The following is a 24723-nucleotide window of genomic DNA, read 5'->3' as shown; positions in this document are numbered from 1 at the left end:
ACCTACTGTTTTTTCTTCTAATTATAAGAGTAACATATGCTCACTGTAAAAGATTTATAAGGAAGAGTGGCTAAAGACATGAAGGCCTGGAATCTGCTCTGAACCAGACTAAGCAGAACTCCTATGTAGACTGCAGTCACCAAATAATTTCAGGACCTGAGAACTGGGTTTTGCCACAGTCCATTCCTGAGGTTCTGTGGTTCCTCGCTGATAAAACAGAAGCAATGCTCTTCTCTGAGGATAGGCAGGCTAAGCAGGTGAAGGGAACCTCTTATTGTCCTCAAAGAAAAATGAAAACCTGTAGCAGGGGAGTCACCATGGAGACTTCAGGTGTGATGTGAAGTATGCAGTACCTTGGAAAGGCCAGAACCTGACCGGCAAGGTGACCATAAACCACTTTCAGGATCAGTTAGTTTATTACTTAGAACTGGAGGGAGCCAAAGGTTCAGGGCCATAAGGGCCTTGCTCCCCACAGCAGCAAAGATGGTTCTGAAACAGGTCCAGGCGACGGATCTGAAAACGGAGGAACATGTGTCAGTGAGGATTCTGGTCTAGGTTATAGCCGGGGTAGAGGGTGGGATGTAGGAGATTGGGATGGGAGTGGTCAGTGGTCAGTGATGGTTATACTCTGCATCTATGTTCTATGGGGCTCAGGCACCTCAAATGAGGAGGAACTGTCTGGGTCAGCATCCAAGGGAGGGAGAGGCAGGGGAGATGGCCTTGAAGTAGTGTCTCATTGGCCTTCCTGCCTGTCCTCTCCTGTTCTGGGATTTATCCATGGCCATGACTTTGTCTGAGGCTCCAACTTGTCCTGAGGGTGATGGGCAAAAATACTCAATAAAATTCTTGCAAACTGAATCCAAGAACAAAATCACCATTCCCCATCATCAAGTACGCTTCATCCCAGGGATACAAAGTTGATTCAATATACAAAAATCCATTAAAATAATCCTCTATATAAACAAACTCAAAGGCAAAAAAATCACATGATCATCTCCTTAGATGCAGAAAACACATTTGGCAAAATATAACACCCTTTCATGTTAAAAGTATTGGAGAGAGAGAGAGAGAGAGAGAGAGAGAGAGAGAGAGAGAGCAAGAATTCAAGGCCCATAATAAAAGCAATTTACTGCAAACCAACAGCAAATATCAAATTAAATAGAGGGATACTTGAAGCAATTCCACTAAAATCAGGGACAAGATAAAGATGCCCACTCTCCCCATACCTATTCAATATAATATTTGAAATTTTAGCTAGCACATTAAGACAGCAAAAAGAAATCAAGGGGATTCAAATTGGCAAAGAAGAAATAAAGGTATCACTATTTGCAGATGATATGAGAGCATGCTTAAGCGACCCCAAAACCTCTACCAGAGAACTTCTCCAGCTGATAAAGAGCTTTGGCAAAGTGGCTGGATATGAAATTAACTCAAACAAATCAGTAGCCTTCCTTTATACAAATGATAAACAGTTTGCTCATTTTTGTAGCTGCCCTTGCTGCCTCCCAAAACATTCCTGGTTCTAAAAAATAATGAGAAAATGGAAACTGGAAGAAGGGGGTGGGGTGTATGTGCCTGGGGAAAGAAGAAAGGGCATGTAGGTCAAAGAGAGGAAACGATGGGGAGAGACCTAAATTTCACAGCCTCTCCGGAAACCTGTCACTATACAGAAGCCTGGGGTATGCCACACAGCGCCTCCTGCTGGGAGAAAGGCATAATTACAACACAGTTCCATGCTTCTATTATGTGTTCTGAGTAGGGGTTAAGAACTCAGGAATATCTGCGTTGTCTCCAGCTTCTAACTATTATAAATAAATCTGCTATAAACATGGTGGAGCATGTGTCCTTGTTATATTTTGGAGCATATTTTGGTTATATGCCCAGGAGTGTTATAGCTAGGTTTTGAGGTAGAACTATTTCCAATTTTCTGAGGAACTGCCGGATTGATTTCCAAAGTGATTTTTACCAGCTTGCAGTCCCACCATCAATAGAGGAACCGTCCTCTTTTTCCACATCCTCGACAGCATCTGTTGTCACCTGCGTTTTGGTCTTACTCATTCTAATTGGTGTGAGGTGGATTTTCGGGTCGTTTTGATTTGCATTTTTCTGATGACTAAGGATGTTGAACATTTCAACATCAAGTGCTTCTCAGCCATTCGAGAATCCTCATTTGAGAACTCTTGGCTTAGCTCTGAATTCCCATTTTAATAGGTTTATTCAGTTCTTGAGTTCTTTGCATATTTCGGATATTAGCCCCCTCTATTGGATGTAGCATTGATAAAGATCTTTTCCCAGTCTGTGGGATTGCCGTTTTGTCCCATTGAAAGTGTCCTTTGCCTTACAGAAGCTTTTCAATTTTATAAGGTCATATTTGTTAATTGTTGATCTTAGAGCATAAGCCATTGATATTTTGTTCAGGAAATATTCCCCTGTGTCCATGTGTTCGAGGTTCTTCCCCACTTTCTTTTCCACTAGATTCAGTGTATTTGGTTTTATGTGGAGGTCCTTGATCCACTTGGACTTGAGCTTTGTACAAGGCGATAAGAATGGATTAACTTCCATTCTTCTGCATGCTAACTGCCAATTGAACCAGCACCATTTGTTGAAAATGCTGTCTTTTTTTCACAGGGTGGTTTTGGCTTCTTTGTCAAAGATCAAGTGGCCATAGGTGTGTGGGTTTTCTCTGAGTCTGCATTTCTATTCCATTGATCTACTTGCCTATTTCTGTACCAATACCATGCAGTTGTTATCATTATTGCTCTGTAATACAGCTTGAGATCAGGGATGGTGATCCCTCCAGAAGTTCTTATGTATGTTCAGGATGATTCAAGTTTGGGTGACACTTCCTTATATGGTCTTTCCTGTATGTGGAGGCCCCAAAACTTTTCCTAGTCCAGTCCCTGCTTTGTTCCCCTTTGCACACAAAGAGAAGTTGGCCCAGCCTCATGTGACCCGAGATCCAAGACTGGCGATAAGGGACATTGCATTGTCATCCTGAATGACAGCAGAGGAGGCAGCTAGACACCGCTGAGCATCAGGACTGTATTGTCCCACAGAGGGTCTGTTCTCAGTGTCTTTGAGTCCTGAGGACAGTACTGGAGCTTTGCCTGTACTGTCTAGAATCTAGTCAGTAACAGCAGCTCCAACCCAATTATTGTGCAACTCCTTCACAGGTACCACAGCAGCTTAAGAATGGACAGAAAAGTCAGAGAAGGAATCAGACCTCCCTAACACCCCCCACCAAAGGAAGCCTGAGAAAGAGATTTAACACCTTCAGAAGAGCAAGGTGCTGCCTCGCTTTCTGAGGTTTAATTGTTTTAACAACTTTTATCCATTTTTAGCAAAAGTGTACATCAAGTATATCTCTACGTTTTAGTGCAGATAGTGTGCAGAAGAGAATTCCCATGCCTCCAGGAACCCAGTTACAATCTATTACAACCTGCTTCTGACAAGCTTAATGGTCACTTTGGCTCTCAGTTGGAGCTAGTGAATAGTCTCGGGATGTTGTGTTGTTCAGACACGACAGTGATTGTGCTGCGTTGTGGGCTCAAGTGTTGGGCTTTCTTCTGAGCAAAGCCTGTCTCCCTTTCTCTGCAGCTCCAATACATAATATATAATGCCTACACTAACAAATGTTAGCCCAGCAAGGTTGTGTTGATGGAGTGTCTGTGCTGGGTACTATAGGATGTGAAGAGGCATGGTGACTGACTTCAGGCATTCCATTCTTTTTCCTCTCTCTGGAGCCTGCATATTCCAGTTCCTGTGTATCTACAGTTCCCAGATTCCTCTTTCTAAGCGGACCTCATGCCTCTGGCTTTTCTGTCTTCAATATCTTTCCCTCTTTCTCCATCTTCTCATCTTCCCCCCATTCCTTCTAGCCTAATTCCTAATCTGTGGCACTGTTCATCCAGCCTCCTTCCTTCTCTGCACCCAGACAGGGAAGGGATTCTTTTTCCTTTTCATCCTGGGAGTTTGTGACTTTAGAGGAGACCTGAAGAATACAGGCCGGCACCCTGGAGACTCAGAAGAGAAGAATTCTGCCAGAGGAGCCCGGTGGCTGCTTTCTTCTCCTGGTGTGAGTGACAGAGGGACAATGACCAACTGGGGCACAAACCCATTTCATTTGCAAACTGAGCTCAAAATTCCCAAGAAATAGATATAGCACGTATGTTTAAAAATAACCTGCAGGGCTGGCCCCTTCGCCTGCTCCAGCAGTTCATAGGTGGGGTAGATGCCGGGGTGGGCCAGATCAATCGTTACTGAATTGGAGATCCTCTGACTAATTCCCTTGCCCTAGGAAAGCCCCCTGTTGTATGTGACTGTGGCACTGTAAGTCTCTCATTCTTAACCCCCATGGCTGCTGTATGTTATTTGATGGGTAGCGTCTACACTGGCCTCTCTTGCCCCAGCATAAACACCTTGAAGGTACAGACTAATGCTCTATTTTGAACAGTGTTTGGCATTAATAGTTTTGTTTGGCATTAGTAGTGCTGTTGAGCAGACAAAAGTACGTGTGTGAGTGCATGAGTAAGTGCCTTCCCAAAATGTTACGGAAATGCTCCCCCCCCCCCCTTTTGGCTCTTAGTGTTTTTTTTTTGTTTTTTGTTTTTTTTTTTTTTTTTTTTTTTTTTTTTGTTTTAAACGTTTGAGAATTCATTGCTCACATTTCACAAGTCTCACACCACATAGGCTGGAGGGCTGTATGTGGTGGGCCCCGTGAGCTGGTGTGACTTTTCACACTGACAAGTTGGTGGTTTCCTTTGCTTACAGGTTGAGCTCAAGAGGAAAGAACCTTCTTTTGCAGCTAATATTGTGAAACACCCTGTTTAATTAAAGGGGTTGTGGTGGTAATGGTGGAGGTGGTAGTAGAGGTGAAAGGGTGGATGATAATCCTTTAGCTACCAGAAAAGAGAAAATGGGAAAAGTTGGAGTCAAAGCCCAAGCCCTCCTTGTCTGCCCAAAACCCACCACAAATTCAAGCCACAGAACCTGACAGAAATTAATCTTTTCCTGTGATCACTGTGGGAGGGTCTTTCTCCGTTCTTCCTTAGGGGGACATTTTTTACTTTCTGAAACCACACTTTTAGCAGGTGGGTTTCATATTTCCCCTTCACCTCTTCTTAGCAAGCACCAACTCTTGTTCTTACCAAAAATCTATTTAAAATCCTTCCATTCTGCAATACAATGAGCCTTTATTTAAATTGAAAAGCATTTGGAAAATAAACGCACACATGAAAAACAAGACAAACTTTTACTTTCCCTAGCAACCAGGCTTAATAGTTTGATGTATTTTCTTTCATTTTTTTATACACATAAGATTAAAAAAAATAAAAATTTCATGTTAATTGAAAGGCCAAGAAGAGAATTGGCTTCTCTCCCTCTTCCTTTCTTCTCCTCCTTCTTATTTATTTATTTATTTATTTATTTATTTATTTATTTATTTATTCATTCATTCATTCATTCATTTATTCATTCATTTATTTATTAACAGTGTCTCATCTATCTCAGGCTCACCTGGAGCTTACTAACACAGGATTCTGAGTTTCTGACCATCTTGCCAAGACCTCTAGAGTTCAGCCATTACAACCATACACTATGACACTCAATTTATACTGTGCCTGGGCTGAAATCCAGGGCTCTACATGTTACATTTTTCACTTGTGATGCCATAGCATTTTATAGCTTTATAAAAAGGCATGACCTGTTTTACTTATTTATTTATTGAGATAAGGTTTCACATAGTCTAGATGAACCTCAAATGCACAGTCCTTCTGTTTCTGTCTCCTGGGTGCTAAGAATATAAGCATATTCCACCATAAACTATAATTTTAAAGATTTTACAACAAGTAAATGCATAACAGCAGTATACAACAACAACAACAACAATAATAATAATATTGACAAGATCTTCCTATATAGCCTATATTGGCCTAAAATTTGTGGCTAGTCTTTCAAGCACTGGGATTATAGGCATATGTCCTCTACTCCTGACCTTAGAAACTGTATTTTTAAAATCTAACTTAATTGCATTATTTAATGTTTATAGATGTTTTATCAGCATGTATGTCTATGTACCATGTACATGACTAGTACAATGGAAACCAGAGGAGGGTACCAGATACCCTGGAACTGGAGTTACAGATGCCACCTTGTCAGTGTTGGGGATTAAACCTGAGTCCTTTGGAAACCCGTCAGTACTTTTAACCGCTGAGCTCCCTCTCCAGTATTCTGCCCTGTGTTCTTAGAGCCTGCGCTCATGTAACCCTCATTTCCTACTTTACTCTTAGGCAGTTTCCAGAATGTGTCTACTGCAAATAGCAAAGTAGCACATATTTTCTGTATGCGAATTTCGCAATGTCTTTAAAATGATCAGTACAGGGGCCACTGAAATAGAACTACAGAATTATTATTAGTTCGTCAAATTTGAAGCCCAGGCTTCTTCTGGTCACATAGTAACTAGATCTCTTCAGGTGCTGTTCTGTGCCCTACCTCTCACCTTTGAGAGAAATTTCAGGGAACCCTTCCTTAATACGTACTGATTTTATTTAAATAATATTTTATTTATTCATAAAATTAAAGTATTTAATATACAGCATTTAGTAGCATTTACATCTGTGTCTTGGCCCAATGCCTATGCAGTTCTGGGCAGAGCCTAGCTCAGCCCTTTGTGGTTGTGACGGAGCTGCCATGTGTTGAGGGGATACATCCTAATTTTACCTTTAATTTCCCTTCCACTCAGCACAAGAAATCATCTTGGCTTCTTCTTTTTTCAATACAGATTTGTTTATTTAATTTTATATTTCTCAACCCTGGAATTGCAGTTCTCTTTCTGTCTTGTTCTGGGAGCATAGCGAATGCATACACCACACACACACACACACACAGACACACACACACACAGACACACACATACATACACACATATACACACACACACACCTACTCTACATGTTCCCACGTCTCTACTATGACACTAAAAAAAGGAAAATGAACTTTATGGGAGAGGGTATATGTCTATCTTACCTAGAAGACTAACCTAGCAGAAGTTCTAAGTAATGATTCATTGAAAAAAAAAAAAAAAACAACAAACAAACAAAAAGCCCAAACCAAACCAAACCAAACCAAAAAAAAAAAAAAAAAAAAAAAAACTGTAAAGATTTTCCAGCCATCAAACCCCAGACTCTATTTCTGATGCTAGGTCTTAGACTAGATCCAAAGTTTGTATGCAGACTATTTTTTTATTGACAAAGATGGACTCTTCTATAGGTTCAGGGGTTACACGTTTCTCTTGGAGCATGTAGGTATAAATGAAGTTGAAATGAAGGGTTCTTGTTCTTCATCATGTGCTTTAAATGTTTGGTGCCAGTCAAGCATAGGTGTTTAGTTGGAACTTCTGTCCTTGTGCATTTTGGCTACTGGTACCTACATACCCTTCTGGGACTCCATAGTCAATATTTCTGTTGCACCGTATAAAGTGGTTCATGAAATATCAAGCAAGTCTGAGCAGACTAGAATAATCCATGCAAATGTAAGCCAGTGCCTGGCTCATAGCTGGTGGTTCCATTAATAAATTAATACCTTTATTTTGGGCAGTTAAACCTGCTTGTGCTGGAACATCTGTTTGCTCTGGCAAGTCTCCTGGGAGTCCTGATCTCAAGGAGAGTTCTCAGGAGTTGGACAATGAACCCCAGAGTCCAAAGACTCTAATAGCAGCTTATTCTGGAAGGAAGTGGTGTTAGTTACCACTGTGCCAAAATCTTGACAGAAGCAACTCATAGGGGAAGTGGCTGATTATGATTTTGAGTTCTAGAGGTTATAATCCACAAGGCATAGTGGCTTCAGGGGCAAGGTCTGTGTTGGAAGGAGTTATCAATGTCTGCTTCTTCATAACATGGTGGACAGGACTCTGCAAGGTGGAAGCAGAAGGCTTGCTCAAAGCCAGAAGTGAACATCACCTTCAAGGCCTGCCTTCTGGAAATTCACTGCCTCCAGGCAAGCTCTGACTTCTATAGGTTCTACTGCATCCATAAATAACATCAACTGTTCAAACCGAACACCAAGTGTTCAAACACACCAGCCTGTATGTGGAGCCTGTCTTGGCTTACAGGTCTTGGCTCAATAGGTTCATGGTCATCACATCATGGAAAATTCATTCTAACTTCAAGAGTCTTTAGCCATTAACAATTTAATGTTCAATGTCTTTTATGAGATGTAAGGCAAAGTCTTAGCTGTGAGCTCCTATAAAATAGGAAACTCACACACTTTAATGTACAATGGCAGAGGAAATATTCACATTCCAAAAGGGAGAAATGGGGCATGGCAGAGAAAGAGGCAAGGATAGGTCAAGACCTGGCAGAGAGACATAAACCTCGAAGCTCCGTATTTGGCATCCTGGGTACATGGTATCATCATGTAAGCGCCAATGGATTTGAGGAGGCCTGTTTTTGTGACCCCTGCAACCTAAACAACACACGGCTTCTTTCTTGGGTGTTTTCAGGACCTGAAGATTTTTTAGTAGATGCTTCATGTTCCTGGCAGGCTTTGCCTTCACTGTTTCATGCAAGCTTACAGGACAGGTCCACTCAGAAAGCCTAACCTTGACACACATTGCCTGGTTTTCCTCAGGAGCTCCCAGATTTTACATTCTGAGTGTGTGTGAAGTCGTTGTTGAGTTCTGCCTCTGCTCCAGGATAGACTCACACCTGCTTGGGTCAGGGCTCCAGCAGCCTCTGAGAACTGTGAGAATCCAGAGAAACATGCCCTCAGTCTGATGTGATGATGTGGGGTCCTCTATGTTCAGGCGTTCTTCCTTTTACATGAAAGCTTTTGCAACTGGTTTTCAGTTTATACTTTGGTGTTTTTGGTAGACAGGGTCTTACTCTCACTGCCCCTTTTCTAGTGTCCTAGGGCACAGTCTGGGATTACTTTTTAAAAGAATGCATATCTTTAACCATTACAGTCTAAGCTGAAAAGCCCATCTGAAAGCCTCTCATGCTACCTATCAGACTGCATGCTTTTTCTATCTTCCTGTTCCTTTTCTTTGTTTTGAGTTCTGTTGAGATTTGCTCTGTTGCTATAGATTGTAATAGTTATTACTGGTCCCCAAAGTCTGGTTGCCCTCAGGGATGAGAGAATCCTTATGTACACAAAGCGATGCCATGTGTCTTTGCTTTTTGAGAGAAAACTATTGGTTGAATAAAGATTCCGGCAGCCTATAGCTGGGCAGAAGAGAGGTAGGTGTAGTTTTGGTTCCCAGGTTTTGGATCTGAGGCAGGAGGATCATGAGGAGAAAAAAAGAGAGAAAGTTGAGAGAGGAGAAGATGCCATTGGATAGGCAAATCATGAAAATATGGCCATGAGGGCTGAGCCAATTGGAGTAAGAGCAGCCCAGATGGAAGGAACATGGCAAATTATATCCCTGGGTTGGTTATTGATGGGAAAGTAAACAGAATTGCTTAGAGGGTAGAGATCTGCCCAGCCCTTGTATCTGGGAACTGTTTGAGAGTAAATATTTACATACAACAGAGTTACTATAAATATGAGTAAAAATGGTGAGTATGACTTGTGCCACAGCCCAGATGCTGTTCTGTCTTGAACAGATTCTTCATCAAACAAACTAGCCCAATGCCTGTGAATACAGCCTCATTCATAGTTACTGGAGAAAGGATGGGCCTAGCGGAATGAATTATTAGTCCAAATGTCTGAATGGGTTGTATCCCAATCCCCAAGAGTCCTTTGTTCCCTGAAACCCCATTGAGCCCGACCTTTACCATCTGTATGCAAATACATGGATCTGGTGGGGGGGTTTGCATTCAGTCTTTGACAAAAGTTTCCATTTATGCTCAAAATGATGAGATTTTTCTTGCAGTTTTCTTTCTTTCTTCCTTCCTTTCTTCCTTCCTTCTTTCCTTCCTTCCTTCCTTCCTTCCTTCCTTCCTTTCTTTCTTTCTTTCTTCCTTCCTTTCTTTCTTTTTTTCTGGATCGAGAAGATGGAGTGCTGCTGTCTAGATAACATTTTCAAAGCTTAATGGCCTGTGTGGCACTGCAGACAGGGAGCTGAGACTCTTCACCTGCAGGCAGACATGAAGAAGAACATTGAACATGGGCCGAGTTATGGATCGCTCACAGAAGTCCATGTTGGGGTAACCCTCCCCCACACATATGGTATCAACTGTATCCTCAACTGTTAATCACTCTACCCAGTGGGGCCGGGCTGGCAGGATATGTAAATGTTTGCTGCTCCCTCACATGCCCCAAAAGAAAAGCAAGCTAGGGGTGGGGTGGGGTGGGGGGGTGGGGGTAGGGGGGTGGGGGGAATCTCTCTCATTATGCTAATAGCTTTTTTGCCAGAGATACAAGCATTTGAGGAATAAAGGGCTGGAGGCTGGAGCTGTAGCAGAGGGTAAGAGAGGCAGGGGGATGGAAGCAGGGTGAGAACAGGCCAGGGAGGTAGAGCGGAGCTGCATGGAGAGCCTCGTAGCTCTCCTGTGGTGGCAGGGCTTGAGGAGATGCCCCAGCAGTCTGGCTGACAGCCTTATGCTATACTGACACATTTATTATTAAACCCCAACTGGGACCCCAAAAGCCCACCCTGTCACCTGTGAGAGCCATTCATCCCAGGCACTCTTTCTAAAGGTACCCAACCCATAGCTCCTCCATATGGTGTTCTACTGTTTACTTTTAGCTTAGAGAGATTATTTATATATATATATATTATATATATAAATATAAATATATTTATCTTTCCCCATCCTTAACAAGCCATGTGGTCTTAGAGTTAATCCTCAAGTGTTTTTGCCACCAAGAAGATCATCTCCAGCATCCCTTTCTTTTCAATTGTTTTGGAGAGGAAAGGAAAGTCTTTCCTTGGTCACTGACTGCCCAGGAGCAACAGGAGTCACCAACGTGAGAGTCGCCATACATGACCCCTTTCCTCCTGTGCATAGCATGAGCCTTAGCGCTTCTCATCCATGACTCTGAACAGAACCCTTCGGATTTTCTTTATCATTCCAATCTAGAACCCCCTTCCTACTGTTTTCATCTATTTCCTATATTTTGGGGCAGCCTCCAACAAAGCCATGAAAAACTATCCAGAAGGCATGCTCAAAGCTTAAATGGTCTCCACATGTCTGGCATCACAGGCAGGGAGGGAGAACTTGCCAGCTGACTTGGCAGACATGAGGAGCCAGCAGGGGTCTGTTTTAAGCCCTTGAGAATCCCTTGGTCTAAGAAATATGAGTCTGAGCATGATCCCGGGGAAGGGATTGGCAAGTAAGATGAGACTCGGCTGTAGAGCTTCTTACCTCTTTGGAGATCTGCACAGTGGCATAAAGTGTGTTTGGTGTATCTTCTTCTAGTTTCCTTTTCTATTAATAAACACAGAACAACAAACACAATCATCACCCAAATCCTGAATCATGGAGACAAGGCCAGTGAGACAACCCAGAGAAAACAAAGTATAGGAAAGAAGGTGGACAGAAGAAAAGGAAGCTTCTGGAGTGGGTGTGGGCAGAAGGAGTTCTCTTGATTAATTTCTGTTATCTTGATGTGCTTGATGTGTATTACTCACTTTTAAAGAACATCCTTGCTTTTTATTCATATATTTATTTAGTTTTCTAAACTGCATTATTTTCTGTAGTATGTTTCAGTGAATTTCAAAATGTGCTGTGACATGTCTAATGGACTGTGAATCTCCTAAGGTGGCTAAAGTCTGACATGAAATTATAGTGCTAGTGTTGCAAACTGACTCTGTCCAATAGTTGAAGGGCTCTGGAGAAACAGGAAGGATGGCCAATAATGAACTGAAAACGAAGCGTCACTAAGGACAACAACTTATGATCAGAAATAAACATCACAACTTAGTTTAAGTCTGCTCCCGACTGAGCAGAACAGCGTTGCAGTCTCTGAGCAAGAGAAGAGGGCGTGGGTGACAGAGTCACAGCTGTGACTTAAGAAATTAATTAGGCTACAAACCAGGCCCACCTCCCACCTCCCATGAGGAATTAAAGACCCACATCACAAACCGTGGAAAGGAAAAGGTGACTCATGTAACTGCTCACATGAATTTTACAGGTTTGGGTCAGAGTCAGATGTTCTAAAGGTTCTCCTGCACAGACAAGAACTGAGGTGTGTGTGTGTGGAGGGAACAGGGGTTGACTGAAGGTTTGAGACTATACATCTCAATTCCCTTCCTCTTCCCAGTGCTATCCAAACCTGTAAGGGGAAGTCTCAAGTGAAACGGAAAGTCTTAGAGAGGTGGAACTGGTCAGAGGATAAAAATGGAAAAGGACTCACTTCTGTGTAAGGGATTGTGTCATAGTCTGTGTTCTCCTCCAAGTGAGGGCAAGAGTTGGGCATTTCCTGGTGGCTGTCCACTCTCTTCTGGTCTTCCTCAAAGCCTGAATGAAACCAGGTCGAGAGAATCAAGGCCCGCCTCTCTTACCACTCACTATCTCCCCTGGCCCTGAATGGTCCTACTCAGGGTGCCCGAGCACCCTACTCATTCTGAAATGGCAGTGATTTCGAGGACAGGGAGCTTTCAGTGGTAAAATGGAGAAAACCCTTGACAAATCAGGATGAGTTAATCATTGTATTACTTCCTGATCTCCAAATCTAGGGAGGCAAAGTGGGGAGCAGAGGAGGTCAGAAACGCCTCCGGCATAGAAGGCGATCGGTCCGTCTCATAGTCTGCATTCATACTTAACTGTCGCTGCAGTCTTTTTCTATAGTCCCCCTCCACTCCACCATGGAGAGCACCAGTGGGGAGGGAAGAAACAAATGAGGGCTTTGGGGACACAGTGTTGGGCAAAAGGTGCAGGTATGTGTGTGCACACACACGAGTGCATGTGTGCTGTGGGAAGGCCAGAGGTCAACCTTGGATGTTGTTCTTCAGACTCTGTCTACTTTGTTTTATAAGACATGGTCTCTCGCTAGCTTGAACTAGTTAGCTAAGATATCTGGCCAGTAAGAGGTGTATCTCCATCTGCCCAGTGCTGGGATTACAAGTGCATGCTGCCATATTGGGATTATTTTCTCTTTAATGTGAGGTCTGGGATTTGAACTCAGGTCCTTACACTTGTATGGTGAGCGCTCTACTGAATGAGCTATCTCTCCAGCCATTGACACTGTACTTCTTAAGAGAAGAGACCATACCCTCTTACCTTTATATCTTTAATACTAAATTAAAACTAAATCTTATACACCAATATAATATATTGCTTGAAGGATAAAAGGGAGAAAACATATGAAGACAGAAATATTAGTGCTTTACCTTTTCTTTTTTGTGTCAACCTTTTGTAAAAAACATTCACCAGCAAGACACTCAACAAGGTGAACACTCCTGAGATGCACAGGAGGTATAGGAAACCCTTGGATGAATTTAGGTCCTTAGCAGCATCTTTAAAGAGAAAATGAGTAGAGGCATGAGGAGGGTAGATGTGTGTGTGGTGGAGTTAACTAGGGAACAGGATCTAACTTCCACTTTCCTCCCACCCTAGTGGTTTCCCAGAGGCCTTTAGTTGACCCAGCCTGTTTCCATAGGAACCAGGAGCTAAAGAAGATATCATTTCTTCAACCAGAGGCTGGTAAAAGGAGACTGTCACCTTCACAGAGCTTCTGGGCAAGGATGGGGGTTGATGAACTGTTGCTGACTGGATTCCTGGCCATGCAGATTAAGGTCTTGTCTTTCTCTCCCAATCTCCAGGAGGTGGGGAGATTGGCACCATCATGAAACTCATCGCCGGCTGGCCCCACAGCTTTCCAGCTGTACGTCACATTCTCTCCTTCCTGTTCCACGGAACATGTCATATTGATTATGCAGGTGCCATTCTTGTTGCTTTGCTGATTCATGGTAACCTTGGGCCTTGACAGATACTCTGTAAAGAGAAGGAACAACGGAAGATAGAAGTTAGTCCAAAACTCTGTATTCTCAGAGTTAGCTCTCCATATCTAGGATCTGAATCTCCCTGAGGAGTCCAAGAAGGGTAAGGAAACAGCAAATCAGAGTAGAATGCCTTATCCTTTTGTTTGTTTTTGTTTTGTTTGTTTTCAAGGTGTGTGTGTATGTGTGAGTGTGTGTGTGTGTGTGTGTGTGTGTGTGTGTGTAGTCCTGGCTATCCTGCAAGTGTTACTATATAGACCAGGCTGGCCTCGAACTCACAGAGATCCACCTGATTCTTCCTCCCAGAATGCTAGGATTAAAGGTATGTACTCTCCCCTCCCTTGCAGAGTACCTTACTATGTGGAAAAGTCTGCTTAGCTCTTATCTAGATAGTAAGAATAATAGCAGCAATTACATAAGAAATCCAGTAAAAAAGAATGGACATTCACTAAGCCTACCTTCAGGGCAAGCATTGTGCCCACTTGCATTTTAGATGTTATCTGTCTACACCCAGAGGCTTCCTATGACTTGTCTCCAGATTTTCTCGAGCACACTTTCCTTTCTCCTCTCCAGAATAGAATAGTGTTGGAGCAACACTTCTCTCTACCATCTTGCTCCCAGTCCTTTTATGCTTGGAGGATCAGCAAATGGTTTATTGGTGAGATGAGAGTGTGGCGTTTATTATCTACCCTAGAGCTTGGTCCCTTAAGTCCTTTTGCTTAAATACCCTTTTCCTCTTCGCCCCCTCTCACCTCCCCACCCCTGTAGACTGTCTGCAGATTATCTGCAGGTTTCTGTTTGCTTTTACAGCATCTCTATGGAACACAAGCCTGGATTAAGGTGCATTGCCTACTTCCTGCAAGCATGTCTTGGTTCCATTCCCTAGTTTCTCTGATACTGTAGTTCAGTGTACAAGACACCTAACTCTTCTAGTAGATAGATGTGTGATTGTTTTGTAAGTGTAAGTTACATCTGAGTCGTCTTTCCTGTTTCCCTCCCTCTTCACCTTTCTCTTTTTGTTGCTCAGGCTAGCTTCTAAATCCCAAACAATTCTGCCCCAACCCCTCAGAGGAGCTACAACTTCAGACATGAGCCGAAGTATCTGGATCTTACCTTGTTTCTGATTTTTGTGTCTATTTCTCAATTTCTTAGAGTCTATAGGGGAAGGAATGTAATACATCTGTATCTAATAATCGTCTTAAAGTAGGCACCATTATCCTCTTCCATACATGGAAACCAAGACTGGAAAAAAGCAACTTGGCTACAGGCAGCCCCTAGAAAGTAGCCAACCCTTGACTTCTGTCTCTGTAATAACTACTTTGTTGCCGTTGTTTTAGAGACAGGGGTTTTCAGTGTAGCTCTTGGCTATCCTGGGATTTAGAGATCTGTCTGCCTTTGCCTTCTGAGTGCTGGGAATAAAGGGGCTTGTCACCACAACCTGGCTGACAGTCACATCTTAGGTTGCCCATTGTCTATACTGCACAACCTTTTGTGGAATCTCAAAGTAAGCAGAGACCTTATGGCGATTTATATGTCATCCATTTGGGAGTCTTTGACCCCGTGATCCTTGCTGTGTGATCATCCAACCTTGACTTGAATCTCCCCGGTATCAGGATGCTCACTACATCCACATGTCAGCCATCTCCCACTAGAGCTGAGCCTGCTTACCATACACATTCAGTACATACTCCTGGATGAGGGGAGTCTGAAATGATGCATTTTGAATCTCTGCACGGTAGGCTCCAGAGTCATTCTTCTTCAGCTGGCTGAGTTTCATGGAGTATCCATCTGGAAAGACTAACCTTTCTTTGTAACTGTTTTGTTGTATTAAGATATTGTTTTTATCCACTTTATTTGCTTCTTTATTTACCATGGCAAGAAAGAATGTCTTGAAGGTCCATACAACAGAGTCAACCTTTACTCCTTTGAGATTCAGAGTGAATGTCACAGATCCATCAATGGCTCCGACCACCTCCTTTAGGGTTCCAGAAGCTGATGTGACTACAGACACAGAAAGAAACCATAATGTCAGTGCTTGCCACAAATTACTATGTCCTTTGGGACTTTGGAAATCCTGAGAAATATCTAAGTTCAATACAAGCAGAACCCCACTCACACAAAAGCATTGAGATTAGAACCTGCAAGGTCACTGGCTGCTGTTTCATCACATCGTCAGAGACCCCAACCCCAGCTCTTTGGTAAATTTGAAAGTCCAGCTTTATCCTAGACAGGTTCCTGTGTGGGAACAATTAAAGAAAGTTTCTATCTGAGTCTCTTAGGACTGTTATATTGCTCTAGAGACAGCTCTGCCTGAAATTGATGAGCTAGGCTGCCTGCCCCACTTGGGACCAGTGATTCGCAAGCATGGATCAGGGTAACGGGAGGAGAACAGAAAGTTTGTAGTAACAGCAATAGCTGACATGTTTAAGGGTGAGCTCTCTTCCTAGTTTATGATGGACTAAAGTGGACTAAAGGGTCATCCCCATAGGGAGTTCTCATCTACCTGAATTCTAGCATGATCCTGTAGGAAAAGGGAAAAGGGTGAGTTTGACTGTTGGGTAGCTCTACTGTGGTGCTCTCTCCACCTGCCAGGGGAGTGTGGTTCTGTGTTCTGCCTCTCTGGTGGGGTGTGGGAGCTCTGCTGGTCAGAGGAAACTCAGGAGGCTAGACTGCATTTACTCTGTGCCACCATCGGGTACTGGTCCTGCAGGAAATGCTGAGGTGTTCAAGGGGTGAGAGAATATAGTCTTGGATATGGACCTCAGTCAGGATGAGAAATGAGGCAGGCTGGGGCTGAAGTTGGGGTTCACATGTTCCCAGAAATTCAGTCATTGCTGGAAACTGCATGGAATGGGGGAATGAAGGGTACCAGGACAGGGATGGGGGGTGGAAGGTGGGGGCTCTCCTTAGCTCATTGGTGATTGTCCTCAGCTTAGCAGTGATTGTCCTTAACTTAGCAACAATTGTCTGGAATCGAGGAGGAGCCTTTCCGTAGAGAAAGGCTTTCTCCATACTCCCCATGGTGGTTCTGGATGAGATAGCCTATGTTTATCTATACCATTCATTGACTGTTTATCATGGAAAATGGGTACATATCACCTCCTCAGGGTGGACCAGAGCTTAAATACTTTTTGCAAGAAGGAATGTTTTAGAAGAGAAGCAGATTGGCTAAACCCTCAGGGCCCATCTAGGTACCTCATTAGCATGTTCTGATCTATGTGACAATTGGTCACAATTTTATTTAGAGAGTGTGGTCATGTGTTCCAGGCCAGGAATATTAGTAGAAAGCAGGGAAATGCTTACTGTCCACAGATGGGCGCCAAGGTCTCTGAACCCACTCAACCTTCCCAAGTTTGCTGGCACGTTCCGCTGTACCGCAGGGGAGCACTGCTGTGGTGCTCCCTCCACATGTCAGAGATTACAGTATGGTTTTTATTTCACAAGAAGTTCTTGCTTCTGTTTCCCCACAGTTAGCTCAGCTCATAGAGCATGACTCTGAAGCAATTTTCACTGGCTATATGACTCCACATGAAAGAAGGAACTCCTGGTGGAACTTCCAGAAAGCTGAAGCTAAGTCTTCCCAGTGATGGTGACTGGGTGGTTGTCTGTAAAAGTTTAAGGGTCAAATCTGGGGCTAACATGCAGAAGAGGCCAAGAACAGGATGGTTTCACTGTAGCAAATCTGCTCTCAGAGCACTTAACTTCCTGCCAGAGGCAGTGGTGATTCTTTCTCAGTATGGCATCCTCGTCACCTAACACCCTCTGGGAAGCCTCATCTGTTAAAGTTTTTTATCACCTCTACTGGGGTCCTAGATTCTTTATCCAACTCAGGGGTGGGACGAACCATATTCAAGCCAAAGCAATGTGGTTAAGTGGCAGAGCTGTGACTATATGACTTCAGTGTGACAGCATGTGTGCATGCATATAGGTCAGGAGGAAGGCCTCTTTGCACTCTCTCATGGTTGGTCTCTATTTTCTCAGGGTAAATGTCACCAGATGTGAATAGCTCGGAGTAAGTGTGAAGAAACATCTGAGATTCACTGTCCCTTGCTAGAATGAAAGGGGAAGATGACATAGGTCAGAGTACCCCATGACAAAACCACCATACTTCTCCTCTCTTCTTTCTCCTCTTCTTTAAAAAAAAACAAAACAAAACAAAAAAAAAAAAAAAAAAACCCAAAAAACCCAAGGTCTTATGTGGTACAAACTGGCTTCAAACTTGTTATACAATTAAGTGACAAATGATGACCTGGAACTCCTTTTTTTAAATTAATGTTTTTAAACTTTTGATTTTATGTGCATGAGTGTTCTGCCCGAGTGTATGTTTGTATGTATACCATGTGTGTGTCTGGTGTTGACCAAAGAAGAGGGCATTAGATTCTCTGGAATTGTAGTTACAAATGTTTGTGAGCCACCATGTGGGTCCTGGGAACAAAACCCAAGTCCTCTGCAAGAGCAGTGAGTACTCTCAACCACTGAGCCGTCTCTCCGGTGCCATGGCCTTAATCTCTTGATCTTTTTGCCTCCACCACCAAGATCATTTTTCTATCTTACGTGTATTTTCAGGATGGAAAAGAAAGTTCACTGAAGAAAATGGCTCCCTGCCATCTCCTAAACAAGGAACAAAGGGCAGGGCTGGTGAATTCTAAGCAGTTTGGTTTTATTATCCCAGTCGACTAGAAAAAGGGACCTAGAAACCACAGACATTTAAATATAATGTTCTAAGCTGAACTGAACCTGGGTTTTTGTGTTGGCTTTATTATGTCTAGGTATGACCACAGTTTGCCCGTATCTAAGTAGATCATGTTTGCTATACCAGGTATCCTTTTTGATTATTTTATTTATTCACATGTCAAATGTTGTCCCCCTTCCCAGTCTCCCTTCCACAATCCTCCATCCCACCCCCTATACCCTTTGCCTCTAAAAGGGTACTGCCCCCAACTCCTGCCTCTTCCCTCTAGCATTCCCCTTTGCTGGGCAATGAGCCTCCAAAGGACCAAGCACCTTCTATCCCACAGATGCCATGGACCCACCCATGTATACTCTTTGGCTGGTTGTTTAGTTCCTGGGAGCTCTAAGGGGTCCTGTGAGTTGATATTGTTGTTCTTCCTGTGCGGTCCCCTTCAGTCAAGTCTTTCCCTAACTCCCCTACCAAGTCTTTTCCTAACTCCCCTACCGGAGTCCCCAGGTCCAGTCCAATGGTTAGCTGTAAGTGTCTGCATCTGTCTTAGTCAGGTGCTGTATGCCAGTTTTGTTTTGTTTTGTTTTTGTTTTGTTTTGTTTTTTGTTTTTTAAAGCTAAAAACAGAACAAAGGACTTGGGCGAGATGGTCATGATTCTTGCATTGACAAAGTTGTGAAAAACGGACAATTAAGCAACTACATGTGCTATAAGAAAGGAAGAAATGAGCACTGTGAGATTGCCATGGGAGGGTTAAACGTGACCTGTGAAATCAGAAGCTCTAGAGTCTAGACTCACAAGCATGCCCAACCTTGAGACACAGCACCATGACACTCATCTTGAAAACTTGGCCCTTGAGAGCTGCAAAGTAGATCATATACTGTTTTCCATTTCCAGTATTGTGGTAGGCCACAGCTTTCTTGTGCAATATGTGGTCCACAGGCTATAGGCTGGGTATGTTTGCTAAACGAGTAGACTATGACTACCAACACCTTCCTGAAGATGTGGGTCGCAGAGACGCAACAACCTTCCCGGGAGGCCACATTCCCACATGCCAGGAGGGAGGGGTGTAGCTTACTTTCTCTGTGTCCACTTCATCTCTCTCTCTGTCAGTACACAGCAGCCAAGTGGTTTAAGTCTAACAGTTTAAGGGATTTTCTTAGAGTTGTCATGTGACCCAGAGTGGTCATATCTGAGAGAAGCCTGGGGCTTCAGCGCTAAGGCCAAGATAGTGGTGTAAGAGTTAACACATCTCATTTTATAAATGAGGATACTAGGGCCGAGAAACTTTTCCAAGGTCACCAAAATGGCTGAGATGTAGCTCAATGGTAGAATTCCTGGGAGATGCCATGACCCAAGGTTTGACTCTCGGTTTGGGGGTGCTGAGATCCTCTAGCTCGGAGACCTAAGTTTTGATTTTTTTTTTTTCATTTACCATTTGGAGTTTTAGTTCTCTAAAACCTTATAGGAGAAAAATAAAAACACCTTCATGTCCTAGGAATTTGGGGAAGTTGAAGGGTGAATGCGGATCTGAAAACATTCTCAGAGCAGCCTGACAACAGGTGAGAGGCAGAAGCCAAGGGCAGAGCGTGCTGCGAGAAGGTTTTCCCGTTTTTCTGCTTTCATATCTGCAATGTGTATGAGAAGTAGTTCCCAAAACAGGAAGGATAACTTCTTAGTAAGTCAGAGTCTCAAGCACCACAGCCGTCCCCCTGTAGAGGTGGATGGCTCTGGACCAGACCATCTGCCTTTGTCTTTAGTGTGAAGAACACCATCATCTCTGAGACACACTTCAGAGAGATTGTATCTCCTTCCTCTTGTCAGCCCCCTTTTATCTTGTCACTTCTCCCTCCTGTGACAACTTACCCCCAAAATAACAGCCACTACAAACCCAGAATAGAACCCCAGGAGGAAGACACAGGGGAGAGGACTCAGGGTCCAGAGCTCAACTGCTTGCCAGCCCAGTCCACAAGAATTCTACAAATTCACCAGCATACTGAAGCTTCCCCCCTCAAGCCAATCAAGAACAGAACCTCTCAGAACAGGAAGAAGTCTTCAGGTGGTAATAATTAGTCCAATTCCATTCTGTTTCCATGACAGGGGGACTGGCATCTGGAGACGTAGGGTGATATGGGAGGCCAGGAACCGAAACGCTAAAGGCAAGATCAATTTTCCCCGTACCTCTTGCTACAGTTGGAGTGTCAAACTCTCAGTCTTTCTGGGGAGCTCAGGGGAGGTATAGAGCTGGCTTTGGGGCTTTCTTACTGACAATCACCTGCATTTGTTTTTGTTCGTAAGTGAGAAATGTTGCCCCCATAGGAAAAACAAGTGGTTTGAAACAAGTCCTTTAGCTAATTTCTCCTTTTCTAACATCCCCTGAAAACTGCATTGTAATGGGGCACACACAAAGCAGAACTCGCACACTTCCCGATTTATCGCACCCCTTTCCTGACACAGCCAGCGTGCCTCTTTCTCATTGGAGGCCTCTGTGCCTCTTGTTTGTCCTCCACTTCCTTCTCAGCACTGCTTCTGGCTCTTTGCAGTGGTCTGTTCTTGGTTTCCTTAAAACCACTGTATTTCTCAGTCATTATAAAACATGCAGAGGAGCAGACTGCTGGGCCCCTTATCCTGAGGTACCCTCCTTGTGTCTCCTGCCAGATTGTCCAGAGTGACATCCCATTGTCACAGCCATGTCCTCAAAATAGCACTTTCTGTTCGTTGAGGGGTTTTACATTCCCTACTTTGGGCTCATGTACTTGGAGAAGGAAGAAATCCCATCTGGGTCTTGCTGTGGAAGACACAGTTCAAATGTACTTTAACTGAACACCTTTCTGATATCAGGTGTCACATCATGTTTGGTGTCCTGGAGGCAGCACCACCTTGGGAAACTCGATTTCCCCTTTATCTTGTAATCGCTGTGTACTCTTGTCTATAAAGGGTGAGCTCTCTCAACTTAAATTTCCTTCTCTTTAAACCTATGTCTTATAGATTACAAAAAAAAAATACTTTGGGTTATCAAGGGCTTAAGAAGCAGTTATTATTGAATTAATTTGCCTTTGATATCTTACTTTAAAACATCATGTAATTCTGCAAGTTAGTTTTAATGATATGATATGTACAGAAAAGCAAAGTCCAAGGTTGCTTGATCACAGCAATTTGGTGTGAAGTTAAACTAAAACTCTCATCCAGGGTCTGTACTGCTTTCACGGCTCTGCCTGTTAGGGGTTCTAGGACAGTCTCTGACTCTTCTAAGCCATAGAAGACATAACACCAGACTGCTCACAGCTTACCAGAGCAAGGTAGCAGGGACAGGGACTCAGGTTATGGGTCCATTGTTCTACAAATACTTCAGGTAAACACCTGGGCTTTGCAAAGCCCTAGCAAGCACCCCCCCATTCCTCTTAAGTTCTAATTCTGATCACCACTTCCGTCCAGGGAGGATTTTTAGAAACAAGACTGGTTTTGGACAAGCTACATAGACCAGGTGTTTCCTAGTAATGCAGGCTTTGATGAATTCAAGTCTGTAGATTTGAATCAGTATGGTCTGCTACGGTGAGGAAAGAATTTAAAAATGGTATGTGGTTTGGGAGCAAGTTATTTCATGTAGGCTTAGTGTGTACAGATATGACAGGTCCTCAGAGGGGGAGGAAGAGGAGACAGAGAAAGACACACAGAGAGACACACATACAGAGAGACAGAGATACAGTGACAGAGAGAGACAGAGACACACACAGAGAGATAGACAGTGAGAGAAACACACACAGAGAGACAGAGCGAGACAGAGACACAGAAAGACAGAGAGAGGGATAGGGAGAAAGCGAGCAAGCACTTTCATGGCCACCAACTCCCCCACCCCCGTGTGAAAGAATACTGAGTATAGTGAAATCTTTTATTACTATCATGCCTATGACCGGGTCATACTGTCCCTCAGTCCTTCACAGCAGTCCTTTATTCTTCCTAGTATAAAGTACCTATAATAAATTAGTTTTCTAAATAGAGGCAGATTGAGTTGCTTGGGATAATAGAATACATTCAAATAGTTCCTTTTATTGATCTCATTCTTATGCATAATCATTAAATCTATTTAGAGATATTTAATTAAAATACATCTATGAACAACACACAGGTGTATAACTTTACTCCCAAATTTGTCCTCAAAAGGAGGTGAAGCTAAAAGACTGAGACTCTGAAATCCAGGAATCTGTCCACATTCTCAGCTTAACTCACAAGAGATCAGGATCAGAACACAGGGCTCCTAAAACCCAGCCCACATCCTTGTCTCAGTGGTCAGAAGAGACTCAGTTCCAAGAGCTGCTTCTTTTCTTCTCTGCCCAGGTACCAGTGATGAATTAAAAGGGTGAGGAAGTCAGGAGAACAGGGTAAGAGATGGTTACACTCACCTGTTAGCTGACAGAGGACAGAGGTAAAGATGATGTACGTTGAGAATCCAGCCATAGCGTTTTCAGGTTGTCAGTCAAAATGAACTCACTCTGATAATCTTACTTCTCTGGTCCTTGGCTGGGGTTTCAGTTAAGGAGGAGGAGTCACGTTACAATGCGTCACCTCACATTTCATGTCATGGTAATAGGATTTCCAAAAGGAAGGAAAGAATGATTGGTAAGACTCTTACTCTCTATCACACACTTCATAGTATTTTTTAAAATAGAAGCGGTTTGCCTTCTTTACTTTTTACCCGTTACTTCTAAGAGACTCAGAAACAGGAAATAGGTTAGATGTGGGCAGGGAGGGCAGAGGAAGAAAATAATATTTAATATGCTTTTCTCAATGGTAGGTTTTGTGCTAGGAGTGCATATATACATTGTTTCATTTACTCTCCACATGAACTCTAGGAATGGAATTCTACTATACATCTTGTTTGACAGTTGAGAACTTACATTTTAGTACCCATGACAACAGTCTCAAAGGCTGAAGAGATGGCTTAGTTAATCTTCCAGAGGAACTGAGTTCTGACCCCAGCACTGACATGGGGGTGTTCAGGGCATCTGACATTGTCCTCTGCTCTGGGGGAGAGGGAACTCTTGAGAACATGACATACTCACATACAGAGGCATGCACGTTTGCATCAATAACAAAAAATTGTTGACATAAATTTATGTATTATTTATACAAAAATGACAACAGAAATACATCTGAATAAAGATCTTTTAACTAAAAGAAACTATTATTGGAATAAAAGGATAAGTCATCGAGTGGGAGAAGATATTTGTAATGTTTATGTCCCATGAGGGATATGAACACATATCTAAAGAAGTCCTCATATTAGTAAAAGTTAGGAAGATAAATCAGGAGTGGTGGTCCATGACATTAATTTCAGTACTTGGGAGGCAGAGGCGGGGGGATCTTTGTGAGTTGGGGGCCAGCCTGATCTACATGGTGAATTTCAGGCCAACCAGGGCTACATAGTATGACATTGTCTCAAAAACAATTTGGAAAGATAACTCAGGAGTCAAGAGACTCAAATCCTTCATTAAGAATGTGATCAAAGGGTTGATGGAGAGAAAACCTAAAAGAAATATTAAAAAGCTCAACAGTGGCATCACTAAAAGTAAACAAAAACAAAACTAATACTGTTTAAATAAAAGGAAAAAATGTTAAAAGCAAAAAGAATAATCAAGCAGTCAACTGCAGACCTAAACTCAACTACACTAATGCTTACAGTAAGTCATCAAAAGGGACGATTAATAAAAGATTAAAAACCAAAATGAAACAAAACAAAACAGCCCAAGACCGAAGTATGTAGTTTACAAGAGCTATACCTTCACGATCCTGATGGGGCATACGGGAAAGCGAGAGTGTCATTAGAAGCCGGGTGAAAACAGAGATGCTCGCTCTGAATTCTGGATAGATAAAGTCCAGCTCGCTGGATTCATGAGAGAATCTTGGGAGTGGAGCTGTGAAAGGAAGAGCAAGGGGGCGGGGGTCTGAAACCGCTAACTTGAGCACACATTCAGGTGCTCCCTAGAATGTGATCTTGGCTCACTTCCGCCCTTTGCCTCATGGCTTCTGAGTGGCACTGGGACACGCCACCAGGTGTTCGAGTCCGATATGGGCAGAGATGAGGATGGGGGGACGAGGCAGTTTTGGCTAAGGGTAGAATGAAAGAAAGAGAGGTCAAGAAATACAGTGAGTCCCAGGTCTCGGAA

At 43.1% G+C, this 24723-nt stretch overlaps 1 protein-coding gene across 1 annotated transcript; it reads right to left on the bottom strand.

Moving 5' to 3' along the window:
* Positions 1–417: 417 nt before the first annotated feature.
* Positions 418–23014, bottom strand: SLAMF7 (SLAM family member 7; the record flags this gene model as incomplete). Its single annotated transcript, XM_080928273.1, has 6 exons — positions 418–513; positions 11304–11366; positions 12295–12398; positions 13602–13874; positions 15548–15880; positions 22960–23014. 6 exons carry the CDS (start codon positions 23012–23014, stop codon positions 418–420), a joined length of 924 nt encoding a protein of 307 aa, XP_080784399.1.
* Positions 23015–24723: the final 1709 nt, after the last annotated feature.

This window comes from Micromys minutus, assembly GCF_963924665.1.
Source record: "Micromys minutus genome assembly, chromosome: 1".
Taxonomy (NCBI): domain Eukaryota; kingdom Metazoa; phylum Chordata; class Mammalia; order Rodentia; family Muridae; genus Micromys; species Micromys minutus.
The sequence above is the reverse complement of the archived record's forward strand: the minus strand, read 5'-3'. Positions and strand labels throughout refer to the sequence as shown.